The 20,302-nt window shown below is 39.8% G+C and overlaps 1 protein-coding gene across 1 annotated transcript; it reads left to right on the top strand.

Annotated features, from left to right (window-relative positions):
* The first annotated feature begins 6 nt into the window (after window positions 1-6).
* LOC116182778 (titin homolog) lies at window positions 7-10,226 on the top strand. The gene is made up of 7 exons (XM_031503322.1): window positions 7-72; window positions 1,178-1,219; window positions 1,273-1,476; window positions 1,528-1,779; window positions 1,832-6,874; window positions 6,926-9,506; window positions 9,568-10,226. Exons 1-7 carry the CDS (start codon window positions 30-32, stop codon window positions 9,668-9,670), a joined length of 8,268 nt encoding a protein of 2,755 aa, XP_031359182.1. The 5' UTR covers window positions 7-29; the 3' UTR covers window positions 9,671-10,226.
* The last annotated feature ends 10,076 nt before the right edge of the window (window positions 10,227-20,302 follow it).

Here is a 20,302-nt window from a genome sequence, read left to right as displayed (position 1 = left end):
GTTCAGGGCTGCAGCAATCAGCCCTGTTGATGCTGTTCCTCACGTTAATGTCTGCATACGTAGTACATGCCGGTAAGTTTTTCGGTTACGCAATTAGAACAGCTTTTTACACATGCTCGAGTGTTCCTGTTTTCGCCACAAGGGTCAGTTACCTACCGGGTGGAAGTCGAGATTTAAGATAAAGGCGGCTACCGATTTTTAACTTAACGGTAACATTTGCATACCGATTAAAGTGACTGACGACATCCGCTTCATCTAGACAAATTTGAACTTTTAAGATCGCCTTCCATTAACATCATTATGAATGCCACATTCGGTGACGTGCCTCGATTTTAAATTAAACAACGCAAGGTGTTGGAATTTCCGAAAAAATTTAATTGCCGTAATTTGTTCGGGTTACGCCAGGCGAGTGTGCCATTTTTTCGAATCGATCGGAAATCGAAGATTAAATCTGATCGGTATATAACAGCGTGCATATAACTGTCTGCAAACACAATAACAATGTCCTCGATTCTAGGTTCACAACTTGACCTCCTGCGGTAAGTCTCGGCCAAGTCTCCCACGCTTGGCCGGACCACGGTTTTGTCTGACTAATGTATGCAAAAGCCATTTTCTGCATTCACAAATTACTTAGATGACTTGATTGCTCAAGTTATATAAGCGGTATACAGTTAACCGTGAATGTCAGGCAGGTTCATGCTTTCTGTTATGGCACCGACTATAATTGGATTTCTTTCTAAAACAATGCAGATAAAAAAATCTCCATTCATCCTTTACTGACAACTTAATATTTTGACCGCGAATTTGGCACACTTCCCACCTTGAGTCTGGTACATGGCAGATTGGTAATTGACTTACGACAACAACACCTGTTATTTCTTGTAATATAAGAGCCAAACGGATTGGCCAAACAATTACCGTTTAAGACCATTGTTTGGGTCAAATATTCGGATAAAAATAATTGATAACGGTACCAACCGAGGAAAACTCACTTTCCTACGCAATTTTGGCTGGGACTGAAAACATATTGCATTTACATGCAAGATCGACAATCGATTATTATTCAAGTATTGCGGCCACACCCACTGTGGCCTTGTTGAGCCACTGACCTGCACCTGCTCCACTGTCATACATCCATCATCAAATAATCGCCTATGTAATTGTTTCATTGTTTCAGCTCCTCTGTCCGAGCAGAGCACAGGAATTGAGTCACGTTCAAGTAAGTCGATCGTCCCCCATCCAGCTGCCCCATTTTAATTTACCCCATTTCAGAAACGCAGGGATGTTACTATAACTTCCAGCATTACGATGAGGGAGACAGAATTTTAACAAACGAGCCTTGCCTAAACTGTACTTGCCACAATGAAATGCTCATGTGCTACCTCCGAGTCTGTCCGTTCACCAAAGCCATCGGGCAAGACTGCAAAACGGAGAAACGCCCCGATCAGTGTTGCCCCGTTATCAAGTGCCCCGAAGGTAACACCGCCAATAGTAATCTCGACTGGAAATAATCCAACCATCTTTTAGTACCTGTAAAGCTTATGCCATCAACAACTCCGTCCACCGCAGTTGGACACTTAAACGAGTACGGCTGTTTTATCGAGAACAGGTTTTACTCAGACGGTGCCAGAGTTCCTTCCAACCCAAATAAGCCCTGTGAGCTTTGCTACTGCATCCGAAACCGTACGGCTTGCGTTATGCAACAGTGCACACTCGAAATCGAAGATTGTAGGCCCGTGTATCAAGAAGGTGTCTGCTGCCCGGCGAGGTACGATTGTGGTACGTACCTTAACCAGTTAACCGAACCCCCTCTATTCTTAAAACTTTGCAGAACACCCCGAACAAAACCTTCTCGAAACGACAACAACGACCACCGAAAGAACGACACCAAGCCTAATCACGACGACCATGTTCCCAGGTCCTAAAGATTGTACCTTCGAAAATAACTTGTACGCCGACGGCGCCCTTATAAAGAGCGACATTCCGTGCGAGCGCTGCTATTGCATGAAAGGAGACGTTATGTGCGCTGTACAAAAATGTAACCCCACGCCGCTGGAAAAAATTAACTGTACAGCGTTACCGCCACGCGACGGTGAGTGTTGCCCTGACACCTACGACTGTGACAATTTAATCGAAGAAGAACTCACCACTTTAATCTACGACGTTACCACGCCTTTACCTGAAATTGTTCCTAATGAAGTTGACAAAACTGCAACAACATCTAGAACGGAAGAGATACCAACAGTGCGACCACTAGAAGAAACCGAAGAGCCCTCTCAACCGACTACTGAAAGTGAACATCCTGCAGTAGAAGGTCACGTGCCCAAGTTAGATGAAGGCGATTCCACACCGGCTCCGTCTGCACCAACCGAAGTTATAACTGAAGGATTTTTGACGTCATCTGCCGAAGACATGACCCAAGCTCATGCCCAAGTTACTCAAAAACCAGAACCCTTAACTACTATGCTGCCCGAACAAGAGCCGCCAACGACTCAAGTCGTGCCTGACCACACCAAGGCACCGCAAACAGAAGAAGAACAACCCACGACACCCAGGCTTCCTCCACGATTTGGAGAGGAGGAAACAACGCCGTCTGAGGAAGGTAAAGAGGAACCTAAGCCAACAACTCTACAGCCTTCCGATACCGAATCGAGCCCTACCGTCAGCCAATTCATAACAGAAGCGACAGCTGGCCCTGGTGTTGAGAGTACAAAGGCGCCAGTTCCAGAGGAACCGGAAAAGGCTGCGGAAACTAGTGTTCCAGAATCGACCAAAGCTCCCGAAGAAGCTAAGACCACAACTGCCATGCCAAGTGAAGCCACAAAGTCGCCTGAAGATGACAAACAAGGATCACCAGTCCCAACTGCCACAGTCGAGGAAGAGGAGGGAAAAGCCACAACTGTACAACCTGAACCTTCTCATCCAGTCGGTACGGTAAAACCATTGGAGGAGGAATCCACTGACGGTGAAGTGACACAAGCATCAAAATTGCCCCAAGACAAACATACTACCTCTGGAAGTGTCGAACTCACCACCGCATCTATAGAAACTGAGGAACCTGAAAAGGCGACAGACGAAAAACAATTAACCACTCCAGTACCTGAAGTAACCCAACCTCACGAGGAAGATAAGGAACCGGCCTCTGTTAGGCCACTTGAGCCCGAGGTAACAAAAGCGCCGGAAGGTGAGAGTGAAGAAGATGTATCTGCCAACACAATCGGTCCGTTAGAGCACGAATTAACTAAATCGCCCGAAGATAAAGATTTGGCCACGGCGGAAACTAAGGCGCCCGTCAAGGAAGGTACTACAAGCAGACCAGTTGAACCAACTCCAGGCGACGAGGAAAGACCAACTGAAGCCAGCAAAGAAGAGGAGGCGACAAGTGCAAAGGAACCAGAGGAAGCAGCGACAACAGTTTCACCGACCGGGCTTCCGCCTCAGAAGGAAGTAGAGCAAGCGCCTGAAAAGGAAGAGGAGCACATGACCACGGTACCTCAAGTATCGGTTACCGAGCCTGAGAAGGAGCTCCCACACTCAGAAACTCCAACGGCAACGTTGCCCGAAGGCACGAAGATGCCAGAAAAAGAAGGCGAACAGACTACTCCCGCAATTCTTCCAGAAAAGGAACACGGAACGAAAGCTCCGGAAGCGCCTGAAGATGTGACCAAAGTACCCGCTGTGGAAGCTACTGAAATTCCGGATTTAGGTGTCAGGGGTCCTGAAGAGACTACATCTCAGGAAGAAGTAACAAAGGCTGCTGAAGAAGAAGCGACAAAATCGTCAATCGCACAAGAGACAGAGGCACCAATTGAAAAGGAGACGACTATGCCGAAAGAAGGAGCTCCAAAAGTACCTGCGGCACCCGAGCAAGAATCATCAGTTATTCCAGAAGAATCTTCCAAAGCACCAGAAGCCGAAGCTACAGTCGCGGAACATGTGACGAAAGGACCAGAAGACGCTACAAAGGTGCCCGAGGAAGTACCTACTGCTACCAAGCTTCCAGAAGAAGTAACCGAGGCACATGTATCACATATCCAAGAAGAAGTAACAAAGGTGCCAGAAGAAGAGCCGACTGAAGGACCGAAAGAATCCACACCACTTCATGGTGAAGAAGAAGGAACTAAAGCAACGACGCATATTCCAGAGGTGGAGGTAACAAAGGCCCAAGAAGAGCCTGAAAAGGCGGAAGAAGGAACGAAGGCACCTGAAGCTGTAACAACAATGGAGGCCACAAAAATGCGTGACGAGGTAACAGAAGAAATTACGAAAGCATCTGAGGCAATCGAACCTACCAAGGTACCAGAAGTCACTGAGTTACCAGACGATGTAACTAAAGCTCACGAAGAAGCGGCAACAAAGAGTCCAGAAGCAATTGAACCTACCAAGGTACCAGAAGTCACTAAATTACCAGACGATGTAACTAAAGCTCACGAAGAAGCGGCAACAAAGAGTCCAGAGGGCCCAGCGACAGTGTTACCCGAAAAAGAGGAACCAGAAACTAGCGCCCCAGAAGAAGGTACCAAAGGCCCCGAAGTAGTAACGAGTGTGCCAAAAATAGAAAAAACAACTACAGCACCGGAAGAAGCAACGAAACTACCAGAAACGACAGCACCAGAAAGTGAACCAACAGAATCTACTGAAGGCGAAACGAAAGCTGCTGAAGTAACTAAAGCACCCGCAATCGAAGAAACTTCAGCGGCAGGAGAAAGTGAAAAGGAATCGGAAAGACCAACCTTTGCTCCCGAGGAAGCGACTAAACATCCTGAAGAAACTAGCAAAGTACCAGTAACCGAACCGACTAAAGGGTCTGAGGGAGAAATAACAAAGGCTGGTGAAGAAGTGACGAAAGCACCGGAACCTGAATCAACGCACGTTCCAAAAGAGGAGGTTACGAAGTTGCCTGAACAGGTAACTAAGGAGGCAGAGATAGAAACCAAGGCACCCGAAGAAGTCACCAAGGCCGAAGAAGTAATTACAGAGTCACCCGAAGTAACAAAAGAAGTGTCTCCAACAGAAGCTCCAGAAGACGTAAGTGAACCAGCAAAAACACATGACGAAGCAACGAAGGCTCCCGAAGTAGTAACTGAGGTTTCACAAGAAGTAACCAAAGGTCCAATTGAATCTCCCAAGGAACATGAACCTGAACAACCAACAAAGGGTCCCGAAGAGATAACAGAAGCGCCTATAGAAGAAATAAGCAAAGTTCCCGAAGAGAAGATTAAAGAATCAGAATACGCAACTAAAGCACCTGAAGCCACGACGGTACCAGTTGAAGAAGCAACCAAACCAGAGGACAAGGAAACAATGCGTCCAGTAGCGGTCACTGAAGCACCAGACTCTGCAGCTACAGGGGAAGTAACGAAGGAAAGTGAAACCAAGACACCTGACGTCACCGTACCTCCAGCTGAAAAGGTAACAAAACCAGAACAACAACCAACTAAAATTCCGGAAGTGGAAACAGAAAGTACAGTTCAAATTACCGAAGCACCGCATACGGAAGCGACAGTAGAAGTTACAAAATCTGCGGAAGAACTCACCAAACTACCAGAAGCAGTGTCAACCGAAGCTTCGGTTGAGACCACCAAAACATCCGAACACGCAACAGAAACGGCGGAGCCAGTTGAAAAGGAAGGTACCAAAGAGCCGGAACATATAACAAAAGCACCTGAAGAACTAACAAAGGCGCCTGGAGCTGATTTAACAAAATCTCCAGAAGAGGAACAAACACAAGCACCGGAACATGAAAAACAAACAAAGGGGCCAGAAAGTACACCGGCTCCTGAGGGATTGACGAAAGAACCTGCAGTTCCAGAAGTGGAAGTAACCAGTGCCAAGGGCCTTGAGGATACAACGAAACTTCCCACTGAAGAAATTACCAAAATTCCAGAAGGAGAAGTCACGGAAGCACCGGAAGAGGTGCCGGAACAACAAGTTCCATCAGAAATCACACAGGCTCCCGAAACTGAAGTACCAAAACGCCCTGAAGAGGAACTAACAAGCGCTCCCGAAGAAAGCACACACGCGTCTCGTCCTCCTGCGCAAGAAACTACCGTTCCATCAAGGGTAGAATTAGAAACCACGCCCAAACCAGAGGAAAAGCAAACTACTCTTCCGGAAGCTACCACTAGTAAACCAGAGCTAGAAGAAACAAGCGGCCCCGAGGAAGAAAAAACGACTGAGCCAGTGTACACAGTAACACCTGAAAAACAACCAAGCGAAGGTTTAATTACTGAAAGCGAACATAAACCTGAGCAAGATCTTTCAACAGTCGGTTTATCTCACGTGACCGAAGAACCAATTGTCACAGTAACAGCAGTAGCAGTTGACACAGAGACGCCTCTTGTTCAACAGGGCGAAAAATCAGAAGATCAGACCACCGCCGTGCCGCAAGTAACCGAAAAACCAGTGGACCAATCTACCCAGCATGATATTCCAAAAGAACAAGAGACTGAGGCACCGCAGATTGCTGTAGAGGTTATGCCCGCAAAGGAAGAGCCTATAACCAAGGTACCTCCAGTTTCGGCAACTCAACCGGAAGAAGTACCTGATAAGGACGTCGCGGCAACTGAACTGCCTTCCATTGTGTCGTCTACGCAAAAACCAGCGTATGAGTCAACTAAGCAGCCCGAAACAACTCCTACCGAAAGTATAACTGAGCATATGGTACCTGGAGAAGGCAGCTGTTTGGTTGATGGTCAAACTTTTGCCAATAACTCCGAAGTGCCTCCAATGGGACATTGCCAAATTTCTTGCAAGTGCTTAAGTTCAATTCTACAGTGCGAATCCGTAGCCTGTGAAGGTCCACCTTCACATCTTCATAACTGCATGCCTGTCTACCAAGGCCCTGATAGTTGTTGTCCAACATATAGTTGCAGTAAGTTTATAAGGCTTTGTTTTGGAATTTGTCATAACGATTGCATTTCAGGTGTACCAGAACCATCCGAAATTGAGTCAGATAGTCACAAGATGGACGAAACAACAATTAAAGAACAGCCAGTTACTATTTCCATACAAGTGTTGCCTGCAAAGACCGAGGAGCCAGTAACGGAAGCTGAAGTACCTAAGGAATCTGAACAAACCACTTCGGCGCCTACGCAGAAAACAACACAGCAGGAGGAGTCGACAACCGCTGGTGCTGAAAAAGAGGTTACAGAGGTCGAAGTTCTTACAGAAGCACCGCTAAGTAAAGAACCAGAAGGAGGTGTTGCTATAGGAGATCGTATTGAAACTGAGAGCCCTGTAACGGAATCGACAACCTTGGGTCCGAAAGTACCGGAGGAAGAAACTGTGAAGCCAGTTTATGTACCCGTTGTGGTACAACCACACCCGGAAGCTACAGCTGCGCCGACAGGAGTCACCCAATCAGAAACAGAATCAGAGATTACCAGTTCGCCAACTTCATCTCCTAAAACAGAGGAGGCAACGAAATTACCTGAGGAGGAGGTTGTCACTAAATCAGAATCAGAGGTTACTACAGCCCATGAATTTGTCAGCTCATCTACCTCATCTCCAGTATCCGACATCGAGAAGGCAACGCAACATGAGAAAGATGCCACAGAGGCTACTACTCCGCATGAGCTCATCGGTTCATCCACTGAGTCTGTAGAGACTGAAACTGAGGAGGCAACGAAAGCTCAGTTGCCTGAAAAAGTTGCCACTACATCAGAATCGGAAGCTACTACCTCCCATGAGGTTGTCGGTGCATCTACCTCATCTCCAGAAGCTGAAGTCGAGAAGGTCACTGAATCAGAATCAGAAGCTACAACTCCGCATGAGGTCATTGGTTCATCCACTGAATCGGAAGCGACAAAAGCACAGTTGCCCGAGGAAGGTGCCACTAAATCAGAGTCGGAAGCTACGCCCCATGAGGTCATTTCTGCATCCACTGCATCAGTAGAGGCCGAAACTGAAGAAGGGACGAAAGCTCAACTGCCTGAAGATATTGCCACTAAATTAGAGTCGGAAGCTACTACGCCGCATGAGCTCATCGGTTCATCCACTGAGTCTGTAGAGGCTGAAACTGAGGAGGCGACGAAAGCTCATTTGCCTGAGGAAGTTGCCACTAAATCAGAGTCGGAAGCTACTACTCCTCATGTGATCATTGGTTCATCTACTGCATCGGTAGAGGCTGAAACTGAGGAAGTGACAAAAGCTCAGTTGCCTGAAGAAGTTGACACCAAATCAGAAGCGGCACCTACTCCGCATGAAGTGATGACTACATCCCCGAAAATTGAAACCGAGGAAGTGACGCAAGAAGATGTCGCGACCAAAGTCGAATCGCAGGTAACTACGATGCGTGCATCTACTACTTTACCACCGGAAAGTGAAACAATGGCACATGAAGTTACTAGTCAATCCACGTCATTGCCAGAAATCGAAGGAGAAGAAAAAGTTACTAGCAAACCCGAAGCTGTCACAGAAGGAGAAATTCATGAAACAACCTCAACGATTCCCGAAAAAGGTGCTACATCGGAAAGTTCTATGACAACTGTTAAATCCTCGGACGCCACAGAAAGTCTTGAACATCAAGAGACCAAATATCCGTATACTAAGACAACGGTCGTAACTGAACCTGCAGTCACACAACGGACCTCTGATGCTAGTACAGACAGTGAGACTGAGAAACACACCACAATTGAAGTAACTACAGCTGGTGCTGTAATCACAGAATCATCGACTGCGGAACCGCACAAAGAAGAGCCTGAAATTGATGTAACTAAGGAAGTGCCATCAGAAACTGAGAAGGAATATACCACCCAGAAATTAAGTCAGCCCACGGAACCTTCCGTTCAGACCTCAATGACTGAAGAAGAACCGCACCAAACCACTGAAGGCAAATCAGAGACTGAGAAACAAGCTGAAGTTACAATGCAACCAGATGTTGAGGCAAGTAAATCGCCCGAAGTTCAGACTACTCCAGAAGAAGTGACTGAGAAAGCGGTAACAGGCGCTCCAGAAACAACAACCGCGGAGATTCTATCGACAACTCCTCACCTTGATCTGAATCGTACCGACCTGTACACTACCATAAGCGAATCTTCTAGCATTCACCCAGACTTAGGTCATACGCCAGAAATGCCCGACTACCACGTACCCGAAGACGAATATGAAGAAGATCATGGCACATATGGACCTGGTACTTGCCGATATGGTGGAAAAACGTTCGTCTCGGCGCAACAAATACCTCGCGACGATCCCTGCGATTTCTGCTTCTGTTTCCGAAGCGACATCATCTGTCTACAACAAAGCTGTCCGCCTCCGATTCCCAGATGTCACGAGGAACCGATCAGGGGATTCTGTTGTCCTCGTTACGAATGTCCAGTCTCTATGGCTACCGCTGTAAATATCACGACCACGACTACCACGACCACAACAACGCTGCCTCCCCACTTCTTCTCGCATCACTACAAAGGCAGAGCAAAACGACAAGGTTGCCTTGTGCAAGGCAAAGATTATCAAGTAGGTGAAGATGTGGCATCTGCATCTGGTCCCTGTTTGCAGTGCAGGTAAGATTTAAAGTGAATTATGTGTTCATTTTCACTAACGTGGTTTTGTTTCTCCTTGCAGCTGCGGTGGTGATGGTCAAATGAAATGTGATCCCAAACCTTGTAGTCCCGAACCTATGATTAGGAAAATGATAGCAGAGGTCGAGTCTAGGCGAAGAAGATGAACAATTTACGATGATTAGTGATAAGTGCACTAGTGATCCGCATTGTGTGAGTGATAGAAACAATTTTGCAATTGAATAGTGTGAAACTTTTAAAACGATTCGTAGCATTCTCGGGTGCCAAATTGAAAATAAGACTAGGTATATCGTGCCTTTAAAGGAAACTCCAGCCAAGAGTTTCTGACCAGTGAGTGCATGTATTTACACGTGCAATAAAGTGATTGTATACTCGATTTAATTATTTATAATAACTTTTGACTGAATTTTTTACTACTTTTTTAAATTTAGAACTTTTTGTACGTGTCTCGTATTTTGATAGCCATTTAAAAACCCAAGATAAAGGGCTCCTTTGTTGTATTGTTTATTGTGTCGCACATAAGACTCTGGACTGTTTGACTAGCAGAACGCTGCCATTTTAATGTAGTTTTTATTAAAAACATGTACACTCCCTTGTTCTGCCACTTGAACGTCTAGATCGTTTTTGTATATTTATGGATGCTCAATATACTTATAGAATATGTAGTATTTATCTTACTATAATTAAAATGAACAAATTAAATGGTCTGTTTTTTTACATTGTGGGTGTCGAAAGGACTGGCCAAGTTAGCCAGGTTTATATCTTTGGTAGGTCTTTTGAACTTTCGTGGGCTTGTAAATTCCTTTTTGATACTATTTGTGCGTTACGAAATTCCCCTGCCGTTTTAAGAATCTGCTTTGTCAAAGGACCACTGAAGCAATTTTTTTAATTAATTTTCAAGAATCGATTTCCAGACAAATCAGGATGGTCCAAAAATATTCCCGTTATTAAATCCATTGGGTCCAAACAAAACATCTTGAATCATATCAAAGTTGTGTATTCATTAAATTAATTAAATTAGGTTATTTTCCTTTTCAAATCCATGAACAATGATACAGGATTTTCGTATAAATTGCGAAATATTGACTACTACCATTGAAGAATTTTTATTAAATGCTACTACTTTTTGGTATAGGTAGATATTCTATCAATGTTCACATATAATTTTAACATATTTAAAAACTTTTTAATAGTCAGAGCTGGGCAGAATACTTTCAAAAAGTATTTGAATACTAAATAGTAAATACATTACACAAATCAAAGGTATTTAAATACTAAATACTTTTACGTCCAGCACAGGCGAATACTAGATACAGATACATTGAAAAGTATTCAAATACTTAAAAAAATAAGTATCCAAATACTTTAGAATGTATTCGAATACTTTCAATAGGATTCTAATACTATCAAAGGTATTCGAATACGATCATTTTTATAGTATTCGAATACTTTGAAAAGTATTTCTGTATCTTACTTTGAAAAGTATTCGAATACAGTAAAAAGTATTCAAATACTTGTCACTCAAATACATTAAAAATTTAAAATAGTATACTGGATAAAAGGCCTAATACTACTTAAAAAAATCAAGTTATACTTTGTATGTGGTTAGCTTTTTTTATATTTCTATTGTTATATACATATTAAGAATATGTGTAACAGTTTTCAAAGCGATCGTACGTCGTGCACATGATACGTAGGCCTTTCTGAAATTAATCCTAGCGATTTTGGAACAGATCCATTTTTGACCATCCGTTTGTACATGTGCATGATAACTTGTTTAGAAACGTGCGATCGCTTTGAAAATTGGTACACATGGTTTTAAGGATATAAGAAAGGTCCCTATTGTTTTTAAGTTACGTAAACTATCGAGTTCGGTATTCAGATGTATTAGATTTTTATATTTGATTTTGTGACAATGGAAACTTTCCTTAAACATTTCTAAATTGTTCTCAAATATTTGAATAACTTAAAAGTACTGCCTATTTTTGAGGCCGGAAAAAAAATTGTCTGAGATCGAGATCGATCGAGAATCCATAATTTCAAACAGTTTGAAGATTGGGCTACTATAGATCAAAAGTGACAGCCCTTTGAATTTTTTTTCGAAATTTGTTTTTTGTCCATAACTTTTTATTGAGAGGTCTAATCGAAAAAGTACGAATTGTTTTGATTTCTACGCACCAAAATTAATAAGAAAAAGTGTTTTCCCGAGAAATTTTGGTGTAGTCGATTTTTGGTAAAAAAGGAAGGTATACACTGCCTTTTTTTGAGCCACAAAAAAAATTGGTCTCAGATCGACCCGGAAAAAAATTTTCTTATAGAATGTGGCCTGTAGAATCCATAATTTCAAACAGTTCCAAGATTGGGCTACTAGTTCAAAAGTTACAGCCCTTTCAATTTTTTTTCGAAATTGGTTTCTAGTCTATAACTTTTGATTGAGAAGTCTAATCGAAAAAGTACGAATTGTTTTGGATTCTACGCCTCAAAATTAATAAGAAAAAGTGTTTTCCCGAGAAATTTTGGTGCAGTCGATTTTTGGTAAAAAAGGAAGGTTATACACTGCCTTTCTTTGAGGCCCGAACAAAAAATTGTCTCAGATCGACCCGGAAAAAAAATTGTTCCTATTGAATGTGGCCTGTAGAATCCATAATTTCAAACAGTTCCAAGATTGGGCTACTAGATCAAAAGTTACAGCCCTTTGAATTTTCTTTCGAAATTGGTTTTTAGTCCATAACTTTTGATTGCGAAGTCTAATCGAAAAAGTACGAATTGTTTTGGATTCTACGCACCAAAATTAATAAGAAAAAGTGTTTTCCCGAGAAATTTTGGTGTAGTCGATTTCTGGTAAAAAAGGAAGGTTATACACTGCCTTTTTTTGATGCCCAAAAAAAATTGTCTCAGATCGACCGATATTTATTATTATTTATTATTATTATCTTTTATGCGCCTCACATTCCATTTATGTCCTCCTGATTAATTTTGATTTTATTAAGATTATAGACCCTTCCAAAAGACGTAAAATGTATTCATTGACATGCTCTCATAGCTTCTACATTCTGCTGGAACCCATTTATTATGAAAATTGGTGAATCAGATTCACAAAATCTCAAAAAAAAAAAATTTACAGACGTGCGGTTTTTCGCATTGTATGTTCCCCTGATACATATTTATTTTTTTAAATTTGTTCTAATAAGGTCGTAAAAGCGCTAGAAGGTGTAATATTTATTAACCTTGTCTGATTTCACTCTGATACAAATATTTGCTGAAAAAGAATACTGAATATAGAGATCAAAGAAAAGCAGGAAAGTGTTATTTATATTGACAAACGCACATTCTCGCATATTATGTTCTCCTGATATCTATTTCGTTACCGAAAATGTCGTAATACCTATTTATTAACCTTGTCTGATTTTACCCGGCTACAAAAATTTATTGAAAAGAAATACTGAATAGAGACAGAGGAAGGTGTCATATTTATATTGATACGCACACATTCTCACGTATTTTGTTCTCGTGATACATATTTCTCTTTCGAAAATTTTAGTAGCAGGATCACAGAAGTGTAAGGACGTGTAATATCCATTAACCTTGTCTGATTTGACCCCGGTACAAATATTTAGTGAAAAAGAATATTGAATAGAGATCAGAGAAGTGTAGAAAGGTGTAATATTTATTAGCCTTGTCTGATTTTACCCGGCTACAAAAATTTATTGAAAAGGAATGCTGAATAAAGGCCAGAGAAGTGCAGGAAAGTGTAAATTATATTGACACACACATTCTCACCATTTATGTTCTCCGGATACCTATTTCTCTTTCAAAAATTTTAGTAACAGGATCATAGAAGCGTAAGGAGGTGTAATATCTATTAACCTTGTCTCATTTGACTCCGGTACAAATATTTAGTGAAAAAGAATATTGAATCGGGATCATAGAAGTGCAGGAAGGTGTAAATTATATTGACACACACATATTCTCACCATTTATGTTCTCCGGATACCTATTTCTCTATCGAAAATTTTAGTAGCAGGATCACATAAGCGTAAGGAGTAATATCCATTAATCTTGTCTGATTTGACCCCGGTACAAATATTTAGTGAAGAAGAATATTGAATAGAGATCAAAGAAGTGCAGAAAGGTGTAATATTTATTAACCTTGTCTGATTTTACCCGGCTACAAAAATTTATTGAACAGGAATGCTGAATAAAGGCCAGAGAGGTGCAGGAAAGTGTAAGTTATATTGACACACACATTCTCACGTTTTATGTTCTCCGGATACCTATTTCTCTTTCGAAAATTTTAGTAGCAGGATCACAGAAGTGTAAGGAGGTGTAATATCCATTAACCTTGTCTGATTTGACCCCGGTACAAATATTTAGTGAAAAAGAATATTGAATAGAGATCAGAGAAGTGCAGGAAGGTGTAAGTTGTTTTGACACACATATTCTCACGATGTATGTTCTCCGGATACCTATTTCTCTTTCGAAAATTTTAGTAGCAGGATCGTGGAAGCGTAAGAAGGTGTAAAATTTATTAACCTGGTCATGAATTGACCCTGGTACAAATATTTATGGCGAAAGAATACTGAATAGAGACCAGAGAAGTGCAGGAAGATGTCATTTATATTGGGACGAACACATTCTCACGTATTTTGTTCTCGTGATATATATTTCTCAAATTTTGTAGCAGGATAACAGGAGTGTGTAATATTTATTGACACATACTGTATACTTATGAGCCCTTCATGAAGTACCTGCCTTCTAGAAAGTGCTACATCAGGATCATAGTCACTCAAAAAAATTTATTATCTGACACCTTCACGTTCCGTTTATGTCCTCCTGATATGTGTTTTTTAAGTATTATGATACAAAATTGTATATAAAAAAATGTTGCAACCGAACCAAAAAAACCCAAGGAGCTGCAAATAAAAATTATTCCTACGCACTTGCTTTGGTTTATTTGATCCTGTTACAATTATTTCTTAAAACATTATTAAATAGAAAATGTAAGACAAGTACACAGAAGTGCAAGAAGATGTAATATTTATTGACAGAAACGTAACTCTACTTCCTTGTACAAATTCACTTTTAAAAAATTGTTTAAGCACGTTCACAGCATCTCAAAGAAGTGATCGATTTGTGCATTCTCGCGATTAATTGGTTCTACCTGTAGAAATTCCTCTTTCAGTGGCATCAGGATTGAAAAGCGCAAAAAATTGAAATGTGTACCTAAGTATTTACGGGCAAAGTGTGAGGAATTTCCCTTTACGAATATAAACAAAATTTCACTTAGGCTTCATTATTCTACAACTTCGCCGTCGAAACGCACCCGATTAATAACATCCTTTACGTGGCCATTCATTTCGCGTTTTACCTTTATTACAAAAAGATTGCGGAGTTGCTAAAAGCGTTGTCAAATTGGATTTTTCCGAAACGAAATGGAACTAAACTTAATTTGGTTAAAAGTACGCTTGCAGCGGAATAGTCGCTACAAATTAGAAAATAAACACAAAGAGGAGAACGCAATTGACGTTTTCCCTTATAATAAATAGATACTAATTTTTCCGGGACAATAGAATTTACCGGCGCGAGTATAACAATGAAAATTAAAACTTGGCAACGGCTTTGTAATTAAAGGAAGTATTCATAATAATTATTGCGAAACTTGTATTTTCAGATGCTCATTTTACATATAACAGCATTCACTCTATACAACAGATTTAAACTTGCGAGATACAAAACGGGGAAACAGCTTAGAGTCTTTTGTTACGATATTCTTTGAATTGTGCTTACACTTCCCTAACAGATTTATCTTAATTACACGTTCCTGTTCTCTACAACTATTGTGAGTAAGTGCGTAGAGCTATTGATAAAATACGGCAACAGCCCTTGTTGCAAAAGGAGACGAATAAAAGAAATGAAGTACACTCGGGAAAAATGTTATTATACTTGAGTGCAGTATTCAGAACCAATTATGTACTCGGATTATCAAAATACCCTTCTTAATCAACGCGAGGTAAATTTGTATCAGGAGAACATAATTCGTGAAAAATTTTGGACATTACTCAACAACTTTAAAAGAAAAATTTGAGGTTTAAAGAAATTAGACCTTTTCACATTTCTGTGATCCAATTTTAAAAGGACTTTGGGTCTTTTTTTATCACGATTAAAAGATAAATTGCTGCAACGATCACAAAATACAAAAAAAAGGTACTTACCAAGAAGAAAAAAAGTGAAACCCTCTTGCCCTTCTATGACTCCTGATATTGTTAAAAGTGAAATTTGTAGGCAGAGAACCATACATTATTTGAAAACCCTGATTTTCCAAATGCATTTCTCTCGTTCAGGCTGATTCCGAACAGCCAATCGGCCACCTCTGCATTATGCAGCTTCCAAGGATATAAAGTGCAATCAGTGCAATTATTCTATTTTTTTCATCGTACAGAGCTGTGTGGGGTAGCAACATTTTCGCAAAGACTCATATTTTAGTAATCCAAGATTTTAAAAGAAAGCTGTTCATTTTAACTTTTACCTCGAACATTTTCGCCTGAAATTAATAGTTTTGCCACAAATTGCAAAATACCACTTTCCATCCCTTTCGGAAAATAATTTAATTTAGAGCTATTTAGCCAGGATTAATCTTTATAAACGCCTTATTGGATCACGAATTCAGTAGTCATAAAAAAATTTCCGGACCGTTATCTCGAAAGTTTGATGATGCTTTTCCTTTTTAAAATTACACCGCCCCGAAAGTACCTCTGTATTTTACTTACAGCTCCTAATTACGAAATAGGTAATGGGGGTGAAGGTTGGCGAAAGGTTACATAAACGAATTTTTAATAACCCCTGACATTTATCGCGAGGAGCTTTCACCAAAAATACCAATTGAAAGCTCGGTCTCCTCGGAGCGTAAAATTACAGCGGGCAGAAGTGCGATAAAGTTACAAAACAGCCACAAGCATCAACCATATATTATTACCCCTTTGTGTAATGTTGCAGCTTCTTAACTAGTTTGTTATGCACACAAACTACAAACTCGACCGACAACACTAACATACTAAAATGTTTTATTATATACAGCGCGAAGTTTTGCGGGTCGGCAAAACTTATCTAATTATTTTACCCTCCCCTTTTTTTGTACGCCCTGATTAATTGTACCTACTCGCATTCAAAGTAAATCATCCCCTTAATACCGTAAATTATGCCTTGGATCGCTCGGGAGTTTATTACCGTTAAGAAGTTTCTCTTTGTTACGCATTTCGAAATTGAGTGGAACAAAGCAAATGTAAGCGCAGGCACTAAAACAATACCCCGCATGTGGAAATGAAACAAAGATCTTAGGAGATCGCGATAAGAAATGTAGGAAGAGATACCTACTAATAGATCAAGCCCTTTGTACAATTACAGAGTTTGAATTTGAAGGGAACACCTTCGTCTATAGTGTTTTTTTTCCGAACAGTGGTTGAGGACGAGTATTTTTTGTAATTTTGTTACTTTTTAAGCTTTACGTCATAATTGAATCTGCAAAGAAAAACAAGGCATTGGAGACACCATGCAGATTGACCGAATTTTTGCATTTAATCGAGTTAGTGGATGCCCACGACCGTGGCAAGGTATTTACTTTTATTTTCGGCATTCCTCTTAGCGTTTATAATTAATTTCATTTCGTTCACATTACACAAATCTAATTAAAAGCAAACTCTCATTTCGAGATTTTAACAATGGCGAATTTGTAATTATGTGTCCGGGTAAGGGTGGATGCTTTTATCTTTATATTGGATTTACTAGCGGCCATTCATTTTATAACAAATGAAAGACCCGGGATGGAGCCCTCTTTTTTTCATATCTATATATGTATAAAGTATTGTTATGCTTTGAACGTGCATAAAAATACAAGCAGTAAACAAATGCCTCGAATATTTACGGATGTTTCAGATTCGAAAGGAAATACGAACTGCTGATTCAATATTGAATGGATTGGGGGGGATGGAAAAAGGGCTCTGTTTGTATAAAACGAGCACTAAATCGAGACTTCACAGACACGGTTTTCATGCATGATAAGCGAAGAGTTAATTGGAATAGAAATCATGAATTGTCTATAAATCACTCTATTCATTGCGAACACATTGCTGCTGTGTACCAAGGGATAGTGTGGGTTCTTGTTTGTTGATTCATGTAATTAAGCCATCGGTATGGAATTGTCTCTATTGAATATTATCTCTATAGACGCAGGTTAATTCGGAAAACAAAATAAGCTCTCGTTGAAGAATCGACAATAATTTTTTCCATTGCGAACCGGAAGTGAATAACCAGACTTTCTATGCCAAACAATCGTATGGAAAGTGTTACTTTCTTTTACGATTTTTACAATTTTTTTAGTGACAGTCAATCGCGAATGTCAATCATATTATTTAATTATTATTTAATAGTCACGTCAATGAAGATTTTTCTTTGGAAGTCCTCGGAAACAGCTCCGATTCTGACGATTTAAAATTTTTCTTTTTCTTTTAAGGGGGAAATAATTTATTTTTTATATTGTTTAAACAATACAATATGTACAGGGTATCCCAATTAATAATGATCAGAGGTCATATCTATGGAACCGTTAATGGCACAGCTTTGGGAAAAATTTTGTTAACAAAAGAGGCCAAGAAAAATCGCTGGAAATTATTTTCAAGTTTCTAGGTTTGCCACTAGAGGGCGTACTATTCATGGTTAAGTAGAAAAGCGACCTTTTGGATCATTTTGATGCAGCACATGTTGCTCTAACTCATAAAATATGATCGGTGGGGGAAGGGGAACATCTATTTGAGGAACTGAATGTAAATTCGTTTTAGGTTAACCGATGTTCACATAATAGGTTTTGTTGGAAAGAACTCTCTTCGTGGAATCAGATTTTACATGAATAGAATCTTTTTAGTAAATGTGATGAGTGGTAGAGGGCGCGATGTGACATTAACAGATACTTTTTTTTGAAAATTTCTAAATGCAACGATATAATATATCTTTTGTTAACAAAATTATTTCCCCGAAACTGTGCAATTAACGGTTTCATACAAATGGCCTGTGACCTTTATTAATGGGACACCCTGTAAATTGGTTTTTATACATACACACTAAATAGATTACAATCTATAGGAAATTTTTCGAAAGAAAAAAAATTCCCCTTATGTGATGGTTTTGTCCGTCTGTCCGTAACAAACGCCAACAAACGACCAACAAAAAATATTTTGAAAATCTAAAAAAAAGTGGGGGCCCAAATTTTTGAAATCTGAATATTGTTTAAACAATACAAATAATTACTTCCACCCCTTTTAAAAAAAATAATCAACAAACTATACCTTTTCCTTTTTGTTGCACAGTAACTTCTGCCGCTCCTTTAATTGCAAGGTAAGCTGTTTGCTACATTCCGTTTCAAAGAAAATTCGCCTCGTTGACACACGCACTGACCATTTTAGAAATTAATTAATTAGCTTCGAGTACACACAAGTTAATCCATGGGCGAGGACTCTGACGACTAGTCAGGGTTACTTTTGTGAGAACCCAAATGGTAACTTTTGATCTAGTAGCCCAATCTTGGAACTGTTTGAAATTATGGATTCTACAGGCCATATTCTATAAGAAAATTTGTTTTCCGGGTCGATCTGAGACAATTTTTTCTTCGGGGCTCAAAAAAAGGCAGCGTATAACCTTCCTTTTTTACCAAAAATCGACTACACCAAAATTTCTCGGGAAAACACTTTTTCTTATTAATTTTGGTGCGTAGAATCCAAAACGATTCGTACTTTTTCGATTAGATTTCGCAATCAAAAGTTATGGACTAAAAACCAATTTCGAAAGAAAATTCAAAGGGCTGTAACCCTGGTAATAACTAACAATTAATTATCGCACTTCCCAGTTAAGTGTATTTAACATACCTACCCCTTGCTGGTTCATTCGAAATTTACAAACGGCCGTAATAATAACAGATCATTAATGGGATTCTTAAGATACCCAAATTCACTGCAATTAATAATGGTTTACGGTACCTTCTAAAAATTTTCCTCCTAGGAGTACTTCGACCTGAACTGGCTTGAATATATGATCCTCTTGTTCGTATGCGTACCGTATCAACTTAGAAAAATTGTCAATGGCACAAAAAAGGTAGATATGAATTTCTTTTCGTTTCATCCGGATGTGAAGGGACCATCTTATTGAAGTTGAAAACTGCCTCAACCCTTCTTATTTTGCTAGTATATCCAGATTAGTGGGAGATTCTCAGAAAATCATAAGATAATTTTTAGAAGATTCTACATATTTTCTAAGAGGATTCTAGATTTAGAAAATCCTCAAGTCCATAAGAAGATACTAAGAGGATACTACCCTAAAAGGATTGAAATAATACTAATATTAGTAGATCTGAATGTATCAGAGGATCCCAAGAAGGTCTTCAGATTACAGGTTCTCAAAATGCCAAATGCTACAAATATTCTAAGGTTCTAAGGATTCTAAAAATATTGTATGAAAAATCAGAAAAAATTCCAAGAAGATGATTTTTAGAAGATTGGAAATTTGAAACCTTGAATAATTTTTTTAGCGTATTTTTTATACTAAAAAATACAAGAATTTAATGTAAATGTAAAGTACAAAAATTTGTATGAATTTGTGTGGAGGAAAATCTTAACAAAAGTATGTGGAAAGTAATAAAAGAAATTAGTCATTATTATATCCTTTATATTTCTTCAAACCAATTTGCCTCAATCGAAGCCAGGATCGGTGAGTGTGCCGAATAACTTTTCAAGTGA

Source organism: Photinus pyralis, unplaced genomic scaffold (genome assembly GCF_008802855.1).
Source record: "Photinus pyralis isolate 1611_PpyrPB1 unplaced genomic scaffold, Ppyr1.3 Ppyr1.4_unclustered_Scaffold7518, whole genome shotgun sequence".
Taxonomy (NCBI): domain Eukaryota; kingdom Metazoa; phylum Arthropoda; class Insecta; order Coleoptera; family Lampyridae; genus Photinus; species Photinus pyralis.
The sequence above is the reverse complement of the archived record's forward strand: the minus strand, read 5'-3'. Positions and strand labels throughout refer to the sequence as shown.